We start from the raw sequence: 18,814 nt of genomic DNA, 5'->3' as shown, positions 1-18,814 counted from the left end.
CCACATATTTTTGGCATGATAGCGTATTAAATAAAAATCCACGGACCCCATGAACATAATCAAAATAGTTCATATTCTTTAATTATTATAATGTGTACATTATTTGAATATGAATTTGTGAGTTTATTGGAGTCAGAATGTTTAAACCCTGAACATTTCACACACCGAACTCATTTTTTTAAAATTGTCATCATATTCAAGTTGACAGTATTCAGTGGTATAACTAATGGTGATGCACTGGTACTTACAAATCAGCTAGGCCTGGTCACTGATGCCACTGTGTGGCTAACTGTTTACTCCAAACTGTGAATGTGGAGATAATGGCACTATCCAACAGTTAAATTACTCAATTTAAATTACTCAATTTAACCACCTTAGCTTCTACCTTATGCCTTTTGAAAGCAGACAATAAAAGCCAAATAAATCTAGCTACAGTTTACTTTACTTTTCTATTATACCTAATGCATTACAGCTTTATATTCAATGGGGCATTTTCCTAATGAAATTTTGCATTATGTTGTGTTAATCCATGGTGTTCCTGATTTGTAGAAATCTAGGTGTCTGGGAAACATACATTGTAGATCCAATAACCTATGTTTAATCTCATCAGATAATTTAGAAGTTATTAATGGTCGTTCCAATTACATCACTTGGCATACGTGAAGGTATTCGGTGTAGGAGCTGCCAGCCAATTTGGTAAAAGTATAAGTAAGCCTTTTGATTATAAATATAAAGTAGGAGCCCAAAACCAAAGTAAGAGGAAAGAGAAACTACTGGACATAAAGCTACCATAATTAACTTTTTTTTCTTTTCCTTTTCTTTCTTTTTTTTTTTTTAAAAAAAAACACCTGGACTTTCTGGCACCTTGTCCCAAATACCATTTAATGCACTTACTAATTATTTACCCAACTGCTAATTTATGATTATTTAAATGTCTCTTTTCTGCTTAGCAAAGTCACTTAATGCTTGTCCAGGACTAGTATTATAGCAGATATCATATCAGGTATGCTAATTAAAAAAAGGTATCTACAGTCCCCTCTGAATCTATTGGAACAGCAAGGCCAATTCATTCATTTTTGCTGTAGACTGAAGATATTTGGGTTTGAGATCAAAAGATGAATATGAGAAGAGAGTTTAGAATTACAGATTTTATTTTCTGGTATGTATATATAGATGTGTTAAACAACAAAGAGCATAGCACATTTTGTATCAGAACACCCAATTTTTAGGCGAGCAAAAATACTGGGACATGTGACTGGCAGGTACTTCTTGTTATCCAGGTGTGTCCTGTCGGATTAATTGCTTAAACAATAAATAGCTCTCAACATCTATTCTTGGTTTTAGCCTTTAGATTCACCTGTGAAGAATGCATTCATTGTTAAAAAGGATAAGCCAACATGAAGATCAGAGATCTGGGAGAAAATCAAGCCATTTTGATGCTGAGAAAAAAGGGAAAATCAATCAGAGGCATTGTGTATAACCAATATAACAATCTGGAATGTCCCAGAAAAGAAAGACCACTGGTGTTCTGAGCAACAGACACCAAATGGGTTGGCCAAGGAAAACAACAAAAACTGACAACAGAAACATTGTGAAGAACGTTATGAAGAAAAATCCAAAAACAAAAGTCAGTGACATCAACAACCTTCACAGGGCAGGAGAGAAGGTATCATAATCCACTGTTAGAAGAAGACTTTATATGCAGAAATATAGAGGCCATACCACAAGATGCAAACCACTCATCAGCAGTAAGATCGGAAAGCCAGATTGGAATTTGCAGAGAAATACAGAGATGAGTCGCAAAAGTTCTGGAACAAAGATTAACCTCTACCAAAGTGACGGACAGGCCAAAGTGTGGAGAAAGAAAGGATCTGCTCATGATCAAAAACAAACAAACTCAACTGTGGAACATGGTGGAGGTAGTGTCATTGCTTGGGCTTGCATGTCTGCTTCTGGAACAGGCTCACTAATCTTTATTGAAGATGTAACTCATGATGGTAGCATCAGAATGAATTCAGAAGTTTACAGGAACTTTACCATGCAGCAAGACACTGATCCAAAACACAATGCAAACTCAACAAAGGACTTCATGAGGTTGAAAAAAAACCTCCTGAAGAGGAGACTGAAGGGAGAAAGCCCTTGAAACAAACAACAACTGAAAGAGGCTGCGGTAAAAGCCAGGAAAAGCATTACAAAAGAAGAAATCAACAATTTGGTGATGTCAGTGAGTTGCAGGCTTGATGCGGTTATTGCAAGCAATGGATATGCAACCAAATATTACATGTTCCTATACTTTTTTGGAAAAATTTGGTGATCTGATACAAAAGGTTCATTGTTTTAAGTTATTTAACACATCTAGATGTAAATACCAGGAAATAAAAGCTGAAATTCTAAACTCTCATCTCATATTAATCTTTTGATCTCAAACCCAAATGGCTTTGGTGTATAGCACAAACAAATGAATTGGCCTTGCCATCCCAGTAGTTTTGGATTGGACTGTAGATAATGTAATAATATTTACGTGCTATCTAGAGTAAGAACAAAAATAATGCAGTGGATAGAAATGCCATATTTGTCATCCATCTGAATGACTTGTTTAGTAGCCATGCTTACCTTTTGACTTGCTACGATAATGCTTGATAGCAGGTTATGTTAAGCAGATGTAAACGGTACTAGTAGCCATAACAAGTCTAACAGGTTGCTGTCTGTTCATCAAACATTAAGGTTGAGGAAATATGCACATGGAAATCCTTTATTTGGAAAGGCGATATTAGTAAGCGTCAAATGTAATGTTTGCAAAGGAGCTTGTTGTGCCAAAGTATCACAACTGACATTATTTATACAGTAGGCTACTGCTTGATTAAGTGAAACTGACTATATCAGTTGACATTATTATTACATAATGGAAGTGGTTCGATAAAATTGCAGCAGTTTAGTAAAAGTAGTAAATTATGTGAACTACTAACTTAATAATTTAGTACCGTTTAGATACTAAAAGATCAACACAATCCAAGTGAATCCAAAAAATAGCCAAGATTATAGATATAATCATTTCCTGCTCTACCACAAGTCATTACTATTGGTGAAGACAATTTAAGTCCAAAAGAGAAAGGATGAAGGGACATTTCCTGATACTGACTCGTACATGGTCTTGTTTTACAATCAATAAGCTGAATGTCTAAATCCAGCTGAACATGGTCCATCTAGATTTCATATAGCTGAATAATGAGATTTTGATCAGAACAGAAAGATGTGAACCATACACACACCACACAGGAGTGAAATCCTCCTGTTTAAACACATCATGCCCTCAATACATATCATTCCAGCAGTACGAAATGTAACATACGTTGCTGCTCTTGTGCAGGAAACAAAGTATAAAAAACCTTTTGTATATAGAACATATTTCTTCACACTGCAGCTTTTCTGTCTGACTCTATTCTTTAAGTGCAGTGCGAAAAATACCAAGCGCACTACGTGTGGTTGTTTTGCCTTTCTGAGCCAAGCGTGCAGTTCTTTTTATAACTTCCCTCTTCTTTTTTTTTTTTTTTACCATAATAACAAAGCTTGAATTTCCCCACTGTTGCCATAACAAACTAATGGGATTTCGTCTTTTAGGACTCTACAGAGCTCTCTCTCTCTCTCTCTCACACACACACACACACACACACACACACACACACACACACACACACTCATACCTGGCAACAAATCTGGACAAGATACACCAGTTCCCTGGAGTTGAGGCTGCTGCGAGTCAGATCGTTCTCATCACCAGTCAGAGTTAGCTGGAGACAGACAGAAAGAGAGAGGAATGATTAAGTGGGAAGCTGGACAGCCTACAGGGTGGAGCTAAGTACAGGAAGAGCCATGTCAGCAATGTTCACTGTTTGAAAAGCTAACGAGAGACAAGTAGGGATAAATTTTAGGTCTATGAATTAGTAAAGAGCATCCAGATCTAAACTTGTCCAGCCATACAAATATGACATGGCACCAGTTAAAAACCGTGAAGATGGCTTTGGGCTTTGCTATGAATAGTTTTGCACTCAAGTCTCAATCAGTGAACAGTTTCCTGTGAAAACTATACTGAATTTCCTGGTTACATAAGTGTACTTTTTGACCATGTAGCACACAGTTATAGAAGGGAATTATTTAGAATTGCATTATCCGGTGTCACCCAGATAAAGATGGGTTCCCTTTTGAGTCTCCTCTCAAGGTTTCTTCCTGATATCATCTCAGGGAGTTTTTCCTCGCCACCATAGCCTTTGGCTTGCTCATTAGGGATAAACTTATACATGTAAAATGTAGATCCTGAATTTATATACATATGTAAAGCTGCCCTGTGACAATGTTCACTGTTAAAAGTGCTATCCAATAAAAAAATTATTGAATTGAATACAAATACATACTCTCATATTCATATAAAATAAACATTACACTATGAATAATCAGAATTAAAATCAACCTTTTATTTTTACCACACTTGCCTGGGAATTCTTATTTTTCTTCTTCTTATTCTTATTATTTTATAAACACATACACCATACCACTTTTACTTGTCTTTCTAATGTCTGATGTAATACACTATATCACATCTCAAAAATACCATTCAAAATGTACTGCATCAGTCCAGAAAATCAACGAACAGAGACATTTGGAACTCCAAAGCAATGTAAAGAAAGTAGAGAACTATAATAAACTCAACAGAGCACTGGAATATTAAAGCATGGCTTATTTATAGCAAAAACTAATGCAAGCGCACAGGAGGCTAAATGACCTAGTTGAGCAGTGCTCTGAAATTGAAATGATGACAGCCGATTGGTTAAAGAGAACTACTTTTATTAATTTACTATCTGTGTCACACATACAGTATGTAGTAGCAGTAAAGGTCTAAGTATTATCACTGAATAAATACCAATATAAGCTGACAAAGCCATACATGGGATTTCTGTAATCAAGTACATAACTTATAACTCTTCATTTCAACATGTTATTAAAATATTGTTAGGAAAAGCATCGTGTTAAGCCAAACACAAGCAAACACAACATCTCTGCATGAAGCTGCATATTACCTCACTACTTATCACACCAGCATGCACTTCTATTCCTTAATAAACATCAAGCAAAAAGAGAGAAAATCCTCACCACACCGTAACCTTCCGTGCTTCATCAGGCCAGCCTGCACACACTGACAAATGCTTTAGATGGACCCCACCTAACACAAACATAGGCAACCCGTCACGCTGCATATACTGTAGGCTCATCCATCCGTCAGTCGAGGCTCAGCAAACACAGCCCCTCCTCTCCTTTAAAAATCCAGATTCGGATGAGTCTAAAGAGCTCCACTTTTTTACCAAGAGCATTTCAAACAAGCTGGTACTGCAGCAGAAAGGGTGCGCATTCTGCCGTGTCCAGTTACGACTGGAAAAGGAGGACAAATCCAGTCTTCACTCGTGCACTGGATGGAAGCCCTGCCCCTGAGGTGATGTGGGACTGAAGAGGGCTCAGATGGAACAGCATGCACATAGTGGAGCAGCACTGAGAGCTGCATCAGAGAGCTTTCTCTCACTAAATTAGATGATAAAAGGGAGGGAGAAAATCTAATAGCAGTCAGTAGCTCAACAATGGAACTGTTACGGCTGAGTAATGCATTACACCGTGAGGTCTCATCCATGACGTAAGAATGTTTCAGGTCTGTATCACTTTACTAGCTTCATGCCAAATATGGTACTCCTTTTGTTCAAACCAAAAAAAAAAAACAAACAAAAAAAACCCACTAAAATTACAGTTCTGTCCTTTGGTGTAATTTGAACTTTAGACAATGTGTGTTCAGTCAATCTACTTATAGTTTCTCCTCCAAAGGCATTTTGGAGCAAATAAGGAAAAGGGATTATACAGTAAATAATTCACCTCATTCGTGTTCGTTACACCAGCAACTGCATTTCACATCACTGCTGAAAAAATGAATCAGAAAGAAATCAGCCCCAGCCTCGCTTCTTCCATACCAATACGTGTATTTTTCTTTCAACTACCGTTGTTGGTACTATTCTGCAAAAGTCCAAAAATATTCAACCTTAAAGCATGAATTAACAGAAAAATAATCTAACGTGGATGCCAAAATCGAAACATCATCTTTGCTAGCCTATGTGCCCCATGCAGCAGAAACACCTCTGTGAATATCCGAGACTATTCCCAAATGTCACACAGATGTCACGCTACCGATTAACTAAATATTTTCAATAATATCTTAAAAATATTCAAATAAAAATGGTGCACTTGCTTTGTAGTGCAGCCTAGAAAATTCACCAAACACAGGCACTGCAACGAACAATGTTCATGTCACACAATCTGCGGATTAAAATTCCTCCTGTGCAGTACAATACAGTATGTGCCTTTTGCTGTGGAGGAAACGCTAATGCTCAAAGGAATTCTTCAGGCGACACACAATTTAAACAGATCATACATTTTCCCCTCCATTGTCTCCTTTATTTCCATGGAATCTGATCTGCTCACCGTTTCAGCCTCCTTTGAGATCAGTATCTTCTCACGAGGGGTAAAGCTCGCTAACAAGCATGCAGTAGGCTTATACGTTTCATTCCAACAAGATAGCATCTTGTGTATGAGATTAATAATTGATCCAGTTTTATAGAATGAACTGTGAGAACATGACTGAGATAATGAGCGCATGAAACCCTTTCGCTTTCTTTCATCAAGAACGAAAGAGAGAAAGAACATGAGGTGCCAATCGTGATGTTCAGAATAATAACTCACTGCGAAAAGCTTAATTGAAATCATTTGTCTATGATATCATACAAATACTGGCGCCGAGATCACACACTGAAAGCAAAGACATCTGAGGAAAATCTGATTGCATGTCCACGCCACTCTCTGAGCCCCAGGAACGCTTTGGCTTCAGTTAACTCATTGATACAAACGGTGCTGAGTGAAGGTCTAAGGATTATGGCGTTAATAGTCGAGAGTTAACCTCAGCCTGGGGCATTAACTGGAACTGGGAAATCAGACATTTCAAATCGGGCGAGAAATCAGAGCTCCACCCTACATTGCTGCTTTTAGACCACATCCTCTCTCCAAGGGCAAAAAGGGATGGTGTTGTCTCCTCTGTACACCTGATCTGAAGTATGTGGGACATCCACACTGCCTCTGAGAATGCAGCAAAGATCTCTCTGGATAGAGGTTAATTTACACTGCAGTGTGGACTGGTTGGTCCAGCAGCTTTCTTCTGTTCTTTAATATTAACAAAACTTGTATTCGTTCGCCATGGTTGGGGAGAAAAACAAGACACCAGGCCTCATTTATCAAACTAGATACGAAGGGACTTGTTTATAAATCACTCATAGGAACATTTAGACAAGAAATCTGGTATTCAAGAAAAACCTGTAATTTCGGGAAAACATTCTTATCCCACTCGTACTCCTGCGTTCGTGTAAATTTACGCATATGAAGACTAACCTAATGTAATCCTCAATTATATGATTTCAAATCATATAATTTGCATGGATTACTGCACTTTCATAAGTGGAACGATACTGTCAAGTTTAAATTGCTTGGTTTTTTTAATTTTATTTTTTACAGCATTTAGCAGACACCCTTATACAGAGTGACTGGATCCAGGGTGTGCTTTGGAGTTTCTAGCAAAAACAAATCCTCTCGCTAGTTCATTAGGTCAGGGACTAAGATTATCATAGGAAAACAAGTCTGTAAAAGATGTTATAACATTGGCGTTAATGATTTTTTTTTTAAATAAACAAGCAGCTAATAAACCCATAAATCAAGACAAACAAAAGCAGTCATTCAATTATGACAAAAGAAATGCCACAGTATATAAAATACGGCTGGGTAAAATATATCGATTCTCCGATTTTAATCGATCTTCAATTTAACGAAACGATATCGACTCTTAATGCTTTACTTGAGAAGATGTGAATATTATCTGTAGTTCTCCTCTCGTCCTGAAGATGTCGCCATCTTTCATGTTTTGAATTTTAAAACGGTTTTATTTCTTAAACATGTTTTAAGTTGTTAATGAATTTCACTGTTGCACATTTACAATTAATTAAAAAATTAAAAAAAGTAGTTAAACATAATTGTGTGGGCCCTCATGTTAATGTAAATGTGTATTTCAGTAATATAGCTAAGTAGAAGGGTTTCAGTTACCAGCATTTATATTAAAACATGGATTCCATGTCTGCAAAACTAACATTTTAAATGAAATATTGATAACTAATTGATATGGAATCAAATAGAAACCATATAAAGAAGAATCAAATCGAAATCAAATCAAAACCATATAAATAAGAATCAAATCGAATCACCAAATTGGTCGCAATACACCCTAATATAAATGGAGGACAGGCTGGTCTGTCTGGGCGTAGCCGTAAGATATAAACAAATGCCTCAGCTAACAGAAGAGTATGATATTTTTTTTTTTTTTTGGAAGATGAAAGATAGTTATATGCCATGGCATCTTCTTTTAACTTTCTGCAACACCTGCTTAAAGACACTTAAAACTATTTTTAAATAGCAGTGTCCCTGTGTGACATGCTTACGATCACCTCAGAAAATGTTCATTATCAATAACCATTTCATTATCCTTATCAATATTATCATTAACTAAGAAAACCAGATACTCTACTGCTGCTGACATTTTTATTAAACGAGAGAACCAATCCAAAGTCAGCTATGGGATTTTCACGCACAACAGTTTACAAAGACTGGTTAGACGAGCTAGGAAACTCAAATGGTAACTCAAATAACGACTCTTTATAACTGCGGCGAGCAGAAAAGCATCTCAGAATGCACAATATGCTGAATCTTGAGGCGGACGAGCTATAACAACAGAAGACCACATCGGATGCCACAGCTCAGTCCGTGCAGGATTTCACAGAGTTTTTTGTGATTGTTGCGGCCAAAAATGCTGGATGCTTTGTGTTTTTTTTTTTCCAGAAAACTACTTGAATTAGTGAAATTACAACTGCGTGAAATTACAATTGCACAAAATTGTTTTACACGGTCTTTCACAGTGAAGTTTACTGGTAAATGAGACCTTTTAGCTGTACTCATGTTTGACGCACGTGAATTGAAGAGGGCTTTGGCTGAATGCGTGTTGTGATGACATCACATGGCGCATCGGCCTAAATCTGCGGTAATTTCGAAAAATTTAAACTCCTCCAAATATTGCAGAGATGCGTTCATTTCTGCAATCGCAAAATTACAAAATCATGGAGAGACTGACTGTCTGCCAAGAACAGGAGTCTGAGGCCACAGTGGATGCAGACTCACTGAAAATACAGCTGAAGATTGGGGGATAAAACCACACCACTCTGTGTAAACTCTAGCGACTGTTATGTGTAAACATGCCAGGAGACCAGAAGTTTCTAAAATACCCGAACCAATCTGTCTGGAACCAATAACCACACTACAGTCAAAGTCATTGATATCACTGAAATAACTGAAAGAATGTACAAGGTGCACAGGTGTTCCTATTAAAGTGCCCAATGAGTGTATGTAAAAGCCACCAACCAATACATGATCATCTGAACAGGAAACATAATATTCACTAAAGTTAATGCGGCCTCAATCCAAAAGTCCAGACAGCATAAAATCAAAGGTACTCAAAACCACAAACTGCATACAGTTCCTCATGAAATGCTTCCTTGTTTCCCCTGTTTTCAGGTGCCTGTGATGCTTGTATTCAAATCCTACAAATCCTGTGACAGAATTTTCATTTTTTTATCTGGAAAGACTGAATTGCGACATTGTACATGTCCTCTTTGGTAATCCCACAATTCTATTCAGCAGAATAGACATGCTTAGGCTCACTGCCTGATTTGTGTTTTGATCACTTGTGCACTGAGATATGTACAGGTAAAATATGAAGTTGTTTATTTTTAAATAAATAAATAAATAAATAAATAAATAAATAGAGAGAGAGAGAGAGAGAGAGAATATCGTTAGAGTTTTTTTAAGAACATTATAGTCAGTATTAAATGCATGCGTGTGATGGTGCAGACTGCACACAGCGGTACAGTGTGTGCCTGCTTCTCTAGCACTGCAGTATTTCACATAGAACCCCCAAACAGTAGGCGCAGCACACTGCAGTACAGCAGACATGTGGTGTGTGTGTGTGTGTGTGTGATCACATGACAAGAAGAGGGTAGAGCAGAAATAGGCTCTATCCTGCCTGTATACTACAATGCACTGTATATACAGTACAAATACCACCTCCCTAAATCAAAACACCGTAGACCCTGCAGAGAACTCGCAACTACTGCTCTCTACTGGAGGCTAGAAAGAACTGACGAAATGTGTATCTGAAGGTACAGTGGTGTGCAAGACATGCTTAACCGTTGTAAACATGTCTGCTCTCCTTCTCTCCTAGAAGTAGCCATAGAGTTTGAGGAAAACTGAGGAAACCCCCTTCCGATGACACATGTGGAGGTATAAGTAAGGTTTAAGTAAAAACTACAATCAGATTAAGAGTGGATATTTTTGGGCTGACGGTTTGGTTTATTTTTTTTCATTAGCTGCCTCATTAGTTAATGCATAAGGAAGCCAGATGATAGGGAAAAAATACTGCTGGGAAGCTGATAGATCATCCAGTAATTGCATAATACATGCTGGGTATTGCAGTAGATGGAAAAATGTCATGCAAATGCAGCAGTTAAGAGACGCAATGTTATTTCATATGTTATTTGTCATTTTGGCAACTGTAGCGCATGATAAATAGCTCATTAAAATAACATTTTTATGCCTGTGTGCCTCTATAGTTAAGGAATCATATCTATGTAGTGAACACTGAAAGAGCAATTTCTACTCCTAAGCTTAATGGATTAAGATACAAAAAAAAAGCTTGTGAATGCTTAAATACCTAATTCAAATAATATGATATGAAATATGGAGACTGGTTCACCCCACCCTACACAAACTCTCCAAAAACTGTAATTAAACAAAACTCCATTCATTAATTAACCCATAGCTCTTTCTTGTGTGTTACTCTTTTCCCACAGTCATGTCTGTGTGTCTTTAAAAAAAAAAAACCCACAACAAAAAACAAATAACCTCCCTCACCTGCAGAGAGCCAAAGTCGACGTTCTCATAGTGGAAGTGGGCGCACTCTGCCAGGCGGGGGAAATGGCCTTTACTGAGAGGCAGCCTGCAAGAAATCAGGAATGCTCATCAGTATGCATCTGGTGCCCTAACCAACACAGTGAGAGAGGAGAAAAGAACAGGAAAAGAGAGAGGGAGAGAGAGCGAGCTCAGCTGAGAGGGGAGGGGCACTTACTTTTTCACGTTCTCGACCTTGATGCTGGCTGTGCTGATGCATGAGCGGAGAGACGAGTCAGCAGACAGCTCTGGTAGCACGGTCGCACTCCTCGCCTGTACACACACACACATACACACAGGCACTCTTATACAACACTATATGCATGTATAGTAGAGTGGAGCATGCGCATCAGATACTGACCATAAGAGCGATGGCATCCTCCCAGCCTGCGCTCTCTGCTGTCTTCGGCCTCCTCTCCTGCTCATCCTTCTCCTGCTCTGACGAGTGGGGGCTGGGCGCACACACACACATATACATATATACATATATATACACACACACACACACACACACATTATATATTATATATATACACAAACACACAAGGGTAGCATTAAAGAAATATTTCCCTTTCAATACATCACAATGGCATGAAGTAGAATAAAACCACATGCATGACGAAGAACAGCAGGAAAGAAGTAAATAACGCTAGATGAGTAAAACAGAATAGAGCTATTGAAATTCTGATCTGGGTGTGAAGCAGTTCACAAAACATCATGCCACAGGTTTGGCAGGTGTGGCTTGAACATACAAACTCAAATTTGAAAGGACTCGAGTCTTCATATGCCAGTTATGGTATGAACATGTATGAATTATAGCTCATAATTTGAAACCACAACGCAATGGCAAGTTTAGAAGAGAAATAATCAACACACATCTCCATTACATCCTAATGACACTTCTAACAACACAACTAGTAGAAATAAATTGACTTGGAGAGGTTTTTTGGTTGCCTTCAGGTGATAACCGTACCTTCAATCGAGAGCACAAAAAGCAAATTGTTGTCCATTTGAACAGTGAACAAAGACTACAATTCAGTCAGTGTTGGTCATAAATGAAAAAGGGACATAAAGAACCTGTATGAATTGTAACCGATTGAAATCTGAGTAGCTGTGTGGGGCAGGTAAGGTGAGTCCAGGTTGCTTTGGGGACTGGGGAGCCTTTTATTGTGCACAGCAAAAGGTGAAATTAGAGATTTGGAGTTGAAACAATGCAAGTTGGGGAGAGCTTTTGAGAGAGTCTCTAAAGAGGGGGAAATCCTTCTATTCTGGAAAGACAGGCAGCAACTTTAACGGACTATTATTGGGACAAGCTCCTTATATTATCAGAATTTATACCAGAATGTAAACATTATTCTTACTGAATGCATCATGTGACTTGCTGGCCTGTTGTGTCACTATACAAGTCTCATCTATTTGGACAACCGTCACTGCAATTGTTGAAAGCGCCATACGTGTGAGGAGAGGAGAGGAGAGGGTAGGAGAGGAGAAGCCACCAATCATCTAAACACTTAATATGCTTGTACAAACATAATGCAGTGTCCTATATAAGTTCTCATTAACAACATGCAGTTATTGCCAAGTCTTGCAACATATACAGAGATTTGAACAGGATGCTTGGATCTAGCCCTTTAAAATCCCTCACACACAAACACACACACTAAACAGCATGACTAATCATAATCCTCCACAGCACAAATTCAAGAGGAGTCTCAGGCTTTAGACAGCAAGGGAAGCTACGACTCACCCGTGGAGGGGATCGGGAATTGCCATGTCTCCTGGAGGCGCGGGAGCCGCGTTGTGTGGCGCTGCAGCAGTGCCGCTGCCTGCCTCCATGATCCTGCCTCACCTCAACAGCTGCCTGTCTGCAGAGGGAGGGAGGGGAGAAGATTGGTGCTCTGTTCGGAATAAAGCTCCAACCTTGGCCAGCAGAATGGCTAGACATTAACCCACTATGAGCTGTGGCATGCAGGCGGTACAAGCAGAACGTATATTGTAGTAGGTGGTATATTTTGCATTTGCTGAATCTGTGCATTGTAGATGAATAGAGCAATGTGCTTAGCAGTATCTCTAAATCTACACTATTCATATTTCACCAAATATGCTAAAATACATTTATAATTGGTTACTGGCAGTACCAACTATGCCACTTTTTTTTTTAATTATACAGCCCATACACAGGTGAACTAATTTCATTTTTCCTTATTTAACACAATACTGATGTCTGATATACTGATATATTCTCTCAGTATGAGCCAAACTTTCTGATACTAACAAACTCTCTGCAAGCTTCTACTCAAGTTACACTGAACCTTACAGGCATGTCACTGCATATATCAAGTAAGAAACAAAAAAAAGACATGCTGTTATAGAGAAATAATCAATGACAGAATGGTGTGATGCAGTCTGACGTGAAGCCGATTTATTGTTAACACCCCAAAAGTTGATTGCTTTCCAATAACAGCACGCCTTAAAGAGGTTTTATTATTTTTATAATGCAGCAGTTTGCCAAGAGTTTTTAAAAAAAATTATTTTAAAATGTTGTGTGACATCCACAATGCAGTCCCCACAGGATTTCACACTTTTACGATCGCAGAAATGAACACAAAATCGAGCAAACTCCGTAGTATTCTGAGGAACTTGCAATTTTCCAAAATTGCAGCAGATTTTCAGTCAAAGCCCTCTTCGATTCACGTGCATAGAACATGAGTACAGGTGAAAGGATTCATTTACCAACAAGTAGCTTTCTACAAAAAAAAAACTGCAAGAAAAAAAGGTGCAGCAAAATCAAGAGGTTTTGGCTGCAACTCTGCGAAGTCCTGTACGGACTGACAAAAAAAAGTACAGATTATCACTTGCAGTGTCTCGGCTTCTTCACTCGCAGTTATTTCTTTCATATTTTGTTTGATTTTGTTCTTCTACTAAATGGTTTAATTACTAACATACAAAACATATATGACTATTCTAAGATTATTACAGCATTGATCAGTAATAGGATTCAGTTAAGTTTGTTTTCAATTACCTAAGAACTTCAGACATCATACATTACCATTTGATAAAAATAAATAAATAAATAAAAAACTACAGACAATATCCACTAGTGGAGAGGATCAAAATATACATCACTGAGAGTGACCTATATCTCTGCATGAGATGATGTCACTTGCCCTTGATGGATTTGGTGCTTAACATAGGTTATATGTATAAGTGGGTGAGCATCTCAGTGTTTGACAAAGATCTACTGTTGGATCTAAACATTGGCTCCATGTTACAATATAGCACATAACATACAATATAGCACATACAAGCAGGGGTTTTATCATTGTATAGACTGGAATATACACAGAGGAATTACATAATTACAGATCACATCTAACAGTTAAATGAGGCATTTAACCACTGTGGTCTTCTTTTAAAAATCCTTTCATAGGCTACATGCAGTCTCAAGTTAACCTTTACCTGCACACACATTTTAAACACATGCATATACTCTGGCTGTAAAGTTTCAGTGCAGATTTCAATATTAAACTCTTGAAGAGCTTTTAGGGAGGGATATTCATGCTGCTTCATGGTTGGGGGGAGAGCTGCATCTGTCATTGTGGTATGGGATTCTATGTACGTTGATGAATGGTTGGTTGCTAAGCGACAAGACTTCCTCCTCTACATCTTCAGACACTGAAGAATACGACGTACCCACCACTGAGATGCTTCAGATGGAACCATCTGTAGAATCATTTCATATGGAATAAACTTTACTCCAGGCCTTTTGTGCTGGCCTAGACTTACTTTAATACATCAACAACTATTATTGTTCATGTGTTAGATAACTGTTGATGAATTAGAATAGCTAGCAATGTCCATTTATTGACATGACTGGCTGCTACTGCATAACTGTACTGCATGCAACACTGTTCTCAAGATTAGCATACGGCATAAGTATTCACGCCCTTGAACTTTTCCACATTTTGTAGTGTTGTAGTGTAGTTGAAACTAAATTGGACTTAATCTGGTTTATATATTGTGAATCTACTCAAAAGAGTCCATAATACTGAAGTGCGGGAAATACAAAACAACGTAGAAGTCATGTTCAAAACCAAGAACCTGAACAAATTCAAATGGCCAAGGCCAAGTCAAAGCCTTGAATCTGATTCAGAATATTTGACAAAACTGAAAATTGCTGTTTGCTACCAATCTCCATCCACAATGATGGAGCTTGAGCAATTTCACAAAGAAAAATGGGCAAAAATATCAGGATCCATATCCCAGAAGATTTACAGCTGTTATTGCAGCCAGTGGTGGCCCTGCAAAGTATTGACCCAGGAGGGTGAATACTAGAGCTGCAACAACTAATTGATAAAATCGATAATAATCGATTATGAAAATCATCGTCAACAAATCTCATTATCTATTATTTGGTCTACGCACGGTATGGGGTACATTTACTCATTGTGTTACTTCTGTTCCGAAAACACGCACTGAAGAGTAAATACTAAAGTTGTGTCCAAATGACGTTCTATACACTTACACTATGCATTATATACTCTACCATCTAGTGTATGAAGTTTAGATGGGTAGTATCATCTCAAATGGAACACTAGCGTTTTTTTACTAACTGGACGTATAAGCCGTTTCCCATCGATAGCACATGACGTCAAATGCATGAAATGCGATGCCGCTAGCTTTAGCAGAACACCCAGAGTAAACAAAAATGCATTTCTTCCGTTTACTGTTTACGTCAGCGTTACCTTTTATACCCAGCATGACCTCAATCACCATAAGATGGAGGCGAAATCATCAAGTGACAGGACTTTGGTCACACGCTTTTTTCCATTAAGCATTTTATATTAAATGTTGTGAAGAAGACCTGCAAACTTTACAAAGCAGAGCTTGTGTAGGACAGCAGCACGACAGTGATGCACGAGCACAAACTTATGTTTACACCCAAAATGCTCCACTGTGTGCAAAGGGATGGGGAGTACATATCTAAACAACCATAAATAAGGAACAATTGTCTCCTCTCTTGTCAGTCTGAGATTCAGACATACAGGGTCATATTTATCCAGTTTGGAACCTTGCATTCTTGTAAGTCCAAAGGTGTCCACTGGCATCTTGGATCCATCTCCAGCTCCCAATGCACTAAACAATCAAGAACACTGACTAGCTAGTACAGGTGTGCTGGAAATTGGATGAAAGTTCTAGAAATATTAATATAAAAGCTGCTTGGTTGCATTTGCAATTTTCATATTCTACCCAATTTGCAAAACAATTTACATAGTTTAATATAGATTACTGCATTCTGTATGGGGGTAAAAGGGTAAAATGAACACAAGCCATTGGAGTACTTTCTTAGATTTAACACAATACATGATGTCAAAGAAATCTCCATACGTTGGGGAAATTAACACTTTGTAGCTAAATATCTTCCAAAATCTTTCATACACATATAGATTATATTTATTTTCCAGATAGCCTTTAAGAATGCCTTTGCCAAAAGAAGAACGTATTGAAATCATTCTCATTGCTGGATCGTGAAGCTCTCGCAAGGTTGCAATGGACTTTAACAGGAAACATGGCAAGCACATCACACACGACACTGTTGCCAAACTTATTAACAAATTCAAAAAGATTGGAAGTGTTGTGCACCAACCTAAGAGTGTACAACAAACATGGTGCTTGCATACAGCAAATAACCCCCTATGCATGGAGACTTTTGAGACAGCCTGTAATATTATTCACCATAGATTATTTTAATGGTTTAAAATGACACGTAGGTGGAATGGTGGTGCAGTGGGTCGAATTTGAGATCGGTTTATTGTCGTTCTGTGGGAATGCTTGCAGGTTCTGTGTTCATGTGGGTTTCCTCCAGGTTCTCCAGTTTCCTTCCACCATCCAGAAACATTCCACGGATGCTAAATTGCCCCTAGGTGTGACTGAGTGTGTGTTATCCAAGATGCGTTCCCATGATCTCTTGATCCAACACAACCCTGACCAGAATAAAGCATTTACTGAAGATGAATGAATGAAAATTACACTCAAACACAACTCACTCAGTTCATTGAATTGCAAAGATCATATCTGGCTTAATTGGGTCAGTTAGAAGAAGGAAAACATACATTTTTCCAGAGCTGTGTCCCTCCTAGACACCCTGGGCCTTTACTCACAGCTGGTTATGAGATGCAATGTGAAGTTAATGAGACGCCACTGAGACGTCACGAGGACAGAAATTGCACCTGGTGGAGAAAATGCCAAAGCGACAAAAGCAAAAGTCATTCTCAACGACAAAATATCTGTTGATGAATTACTATTCATTATGCAACTATTAAATAACAACTCACCTGACCGTAGTGGCATATTCTCACAGAGCGTGTCGTTTATTCGTCATGCTGATTTTTGTTATTACTATAAAATGACCGCTGGGAATCAATAACGTTAAGCGGCTCACATAGAAGCGCACGCGAGTGCAACCGCAGCCCACTGAAAAGTTCCCCTCTTTTCGCCCAAGCCGCTGTCGGGAGCGCGCGCTTGTGGGCGTGTCTGAATGGCAAATATGGAGGATGCTCAACCAATAGGACGTGCGCAGGAAGCGGCGCGTGCACGGAACGTCGGAACAGGTTTGCGTTACGTCATGGCCTAAGGCTCTGTCCTAGTGCACGTGACGTGAAGTGGGAAAGAGCCTGGATGTTTACAGGGATCCAGATGGCGCCTAGCTTTAATATTTTGCGACGGGTTCCCCCCCCCCCTAAAAAAATCCCTTGCAAAAAAAAAAAAAAAGTAGCTTAAAGAAAAGCCTGCACAGGGGTAAGCTTTAATTTTGTGCTGGACTCTCTCTCATCTCCTACATCTGCAATGCTATATTGTCGCGTGCGCTCTCCTGCTCTGTCCCTGTGTTTTGAAGTGTACTTCAGAGAATATACCTTTTTCGCATGACGTCACGCAACATCCGTCCTGACTCAAACCGGTGTATGGTTACTTCCGCCAGCATAGTGGAACGCTATGGAGTTTACCCAGTCCCTTCTACATTTGCCAGAAATACGTCTAGATGATGTACAGCGAGACAAATTTTCACTTACGACACGTTCTAAACTTGCACGGTCCTGTAGGTTCATTCTGTATAAACATCAAGAAAATCAGACCCTACCTCACCAAACAAGCTACACAGATACTAGTTCAGGCTCTTGTTATTTCAAAACTGGATTACTGCAACTCACTACTCTCGGGCCTCACAGCCAGCTCCATCAAACCCCTTGCAGCAGCACGCCTCGGCTTCAACCAGCTCAAAAGGACCCATGTTAAACCCCTCTTCATCTCCTTCCACTGGCTTTCTGTAGCCGCCCGTATCAAATTCAAGGCCCTGATGCTCACGTAGAAGACCTTGTCTGGAACAGCACCCTCCTACCTTAACACTCTCCTTGAGGTTTACGTTCCCTCACGTAATCTGCGATCGGTTAAAGACCGACGCTTAAGTAATATACTCCAGCTCACAGGGTCTGCCCCAAATCAGAAATATTACAGCCCTATACATACTAAATCTATGTTTTACCAATTTAATATTAGTTTGATTCTGTCATAATTTTTTTTGTTATTAAAGTTTAGTAGATATTATTCCTCATGAACACCGCTAAAAACAAGGATTTGATCTTGGATTCATATACATTCAATTGAGTTATTTCATTTAACTTACAAAATATTC

The 18,814-nt window shown here is 38.7% G+C and overlaps 1 protein-coding gene across 3 annotated transcripts in view; it reads right to left on the bottom strand.

The window, feature by feature from the left end:
* arhgap32a (Rho GTPase activating protein 32a) overlaps nucleotides 1-18,814 on the bottom strand; it is a 41,069-nt gene extending 22,255 nt beyond the window's left edge. The window contains exons 1-7 of one of the 3 annotated variants that reach the window (XM_053647058.1): nucleotides 17,460-18,814; nucleotides 17,238-17,354; nucleotides 12,872-12,989; nucleotides 11,486-11,576; nucleotides 11,303-11,397; nucleotides 11,089-11,173; nucleotides 3,702-3,788 (exon numbers count right to left, since the gene is read on the bottom strand). In XM_053647058.1, the coding sequence (XP_053503033.1) occupies nucleotides 3,702-3,788; nucleotides 11,089-11,173; nucleotides 11,303-11,397; nucleotides 11,486-11,576; nucleotides 12,872-12,960 (447 nt within the window). In that variant the 5' untranslated portion in view covers nucleotides 12,961-12,989; nucleotides 17,238-17,354; nucleotides 17,460-18,814. Of the gene's footprint in view, nucleotides 1-3,701; nucleotides 3,789-11,088; nucleotides 11,174-11,302; nucleotides 11,398-11,485; nucleotides 11,577-12,871; nucleotides 13,068-17,237 lie in introns of those variants that run through there. The other 2 variants (XM_053647059.1, XM_053647060.1) reach the window with 2 other exon arrangements.

This window comes from Ictalurus furcatus, chromosome 17 (assembly GCF_023375685.1).
Source record: "Ictalurus furcatus strain D&B chromosome 17, Billie_1.0, whole genome shotgun sequence".
NCBI lineage: Eukaryota > Metazoa > Chordata > Actinopteri > Siluriformes > Ictaluridae > Ictalurus > Ictalurus furcatus.
The sequence above is the reverse complement of the archived record's forward strand: the minus strand, read 5'-3'. Positions and strand labels throughout refer to the sequence as shown.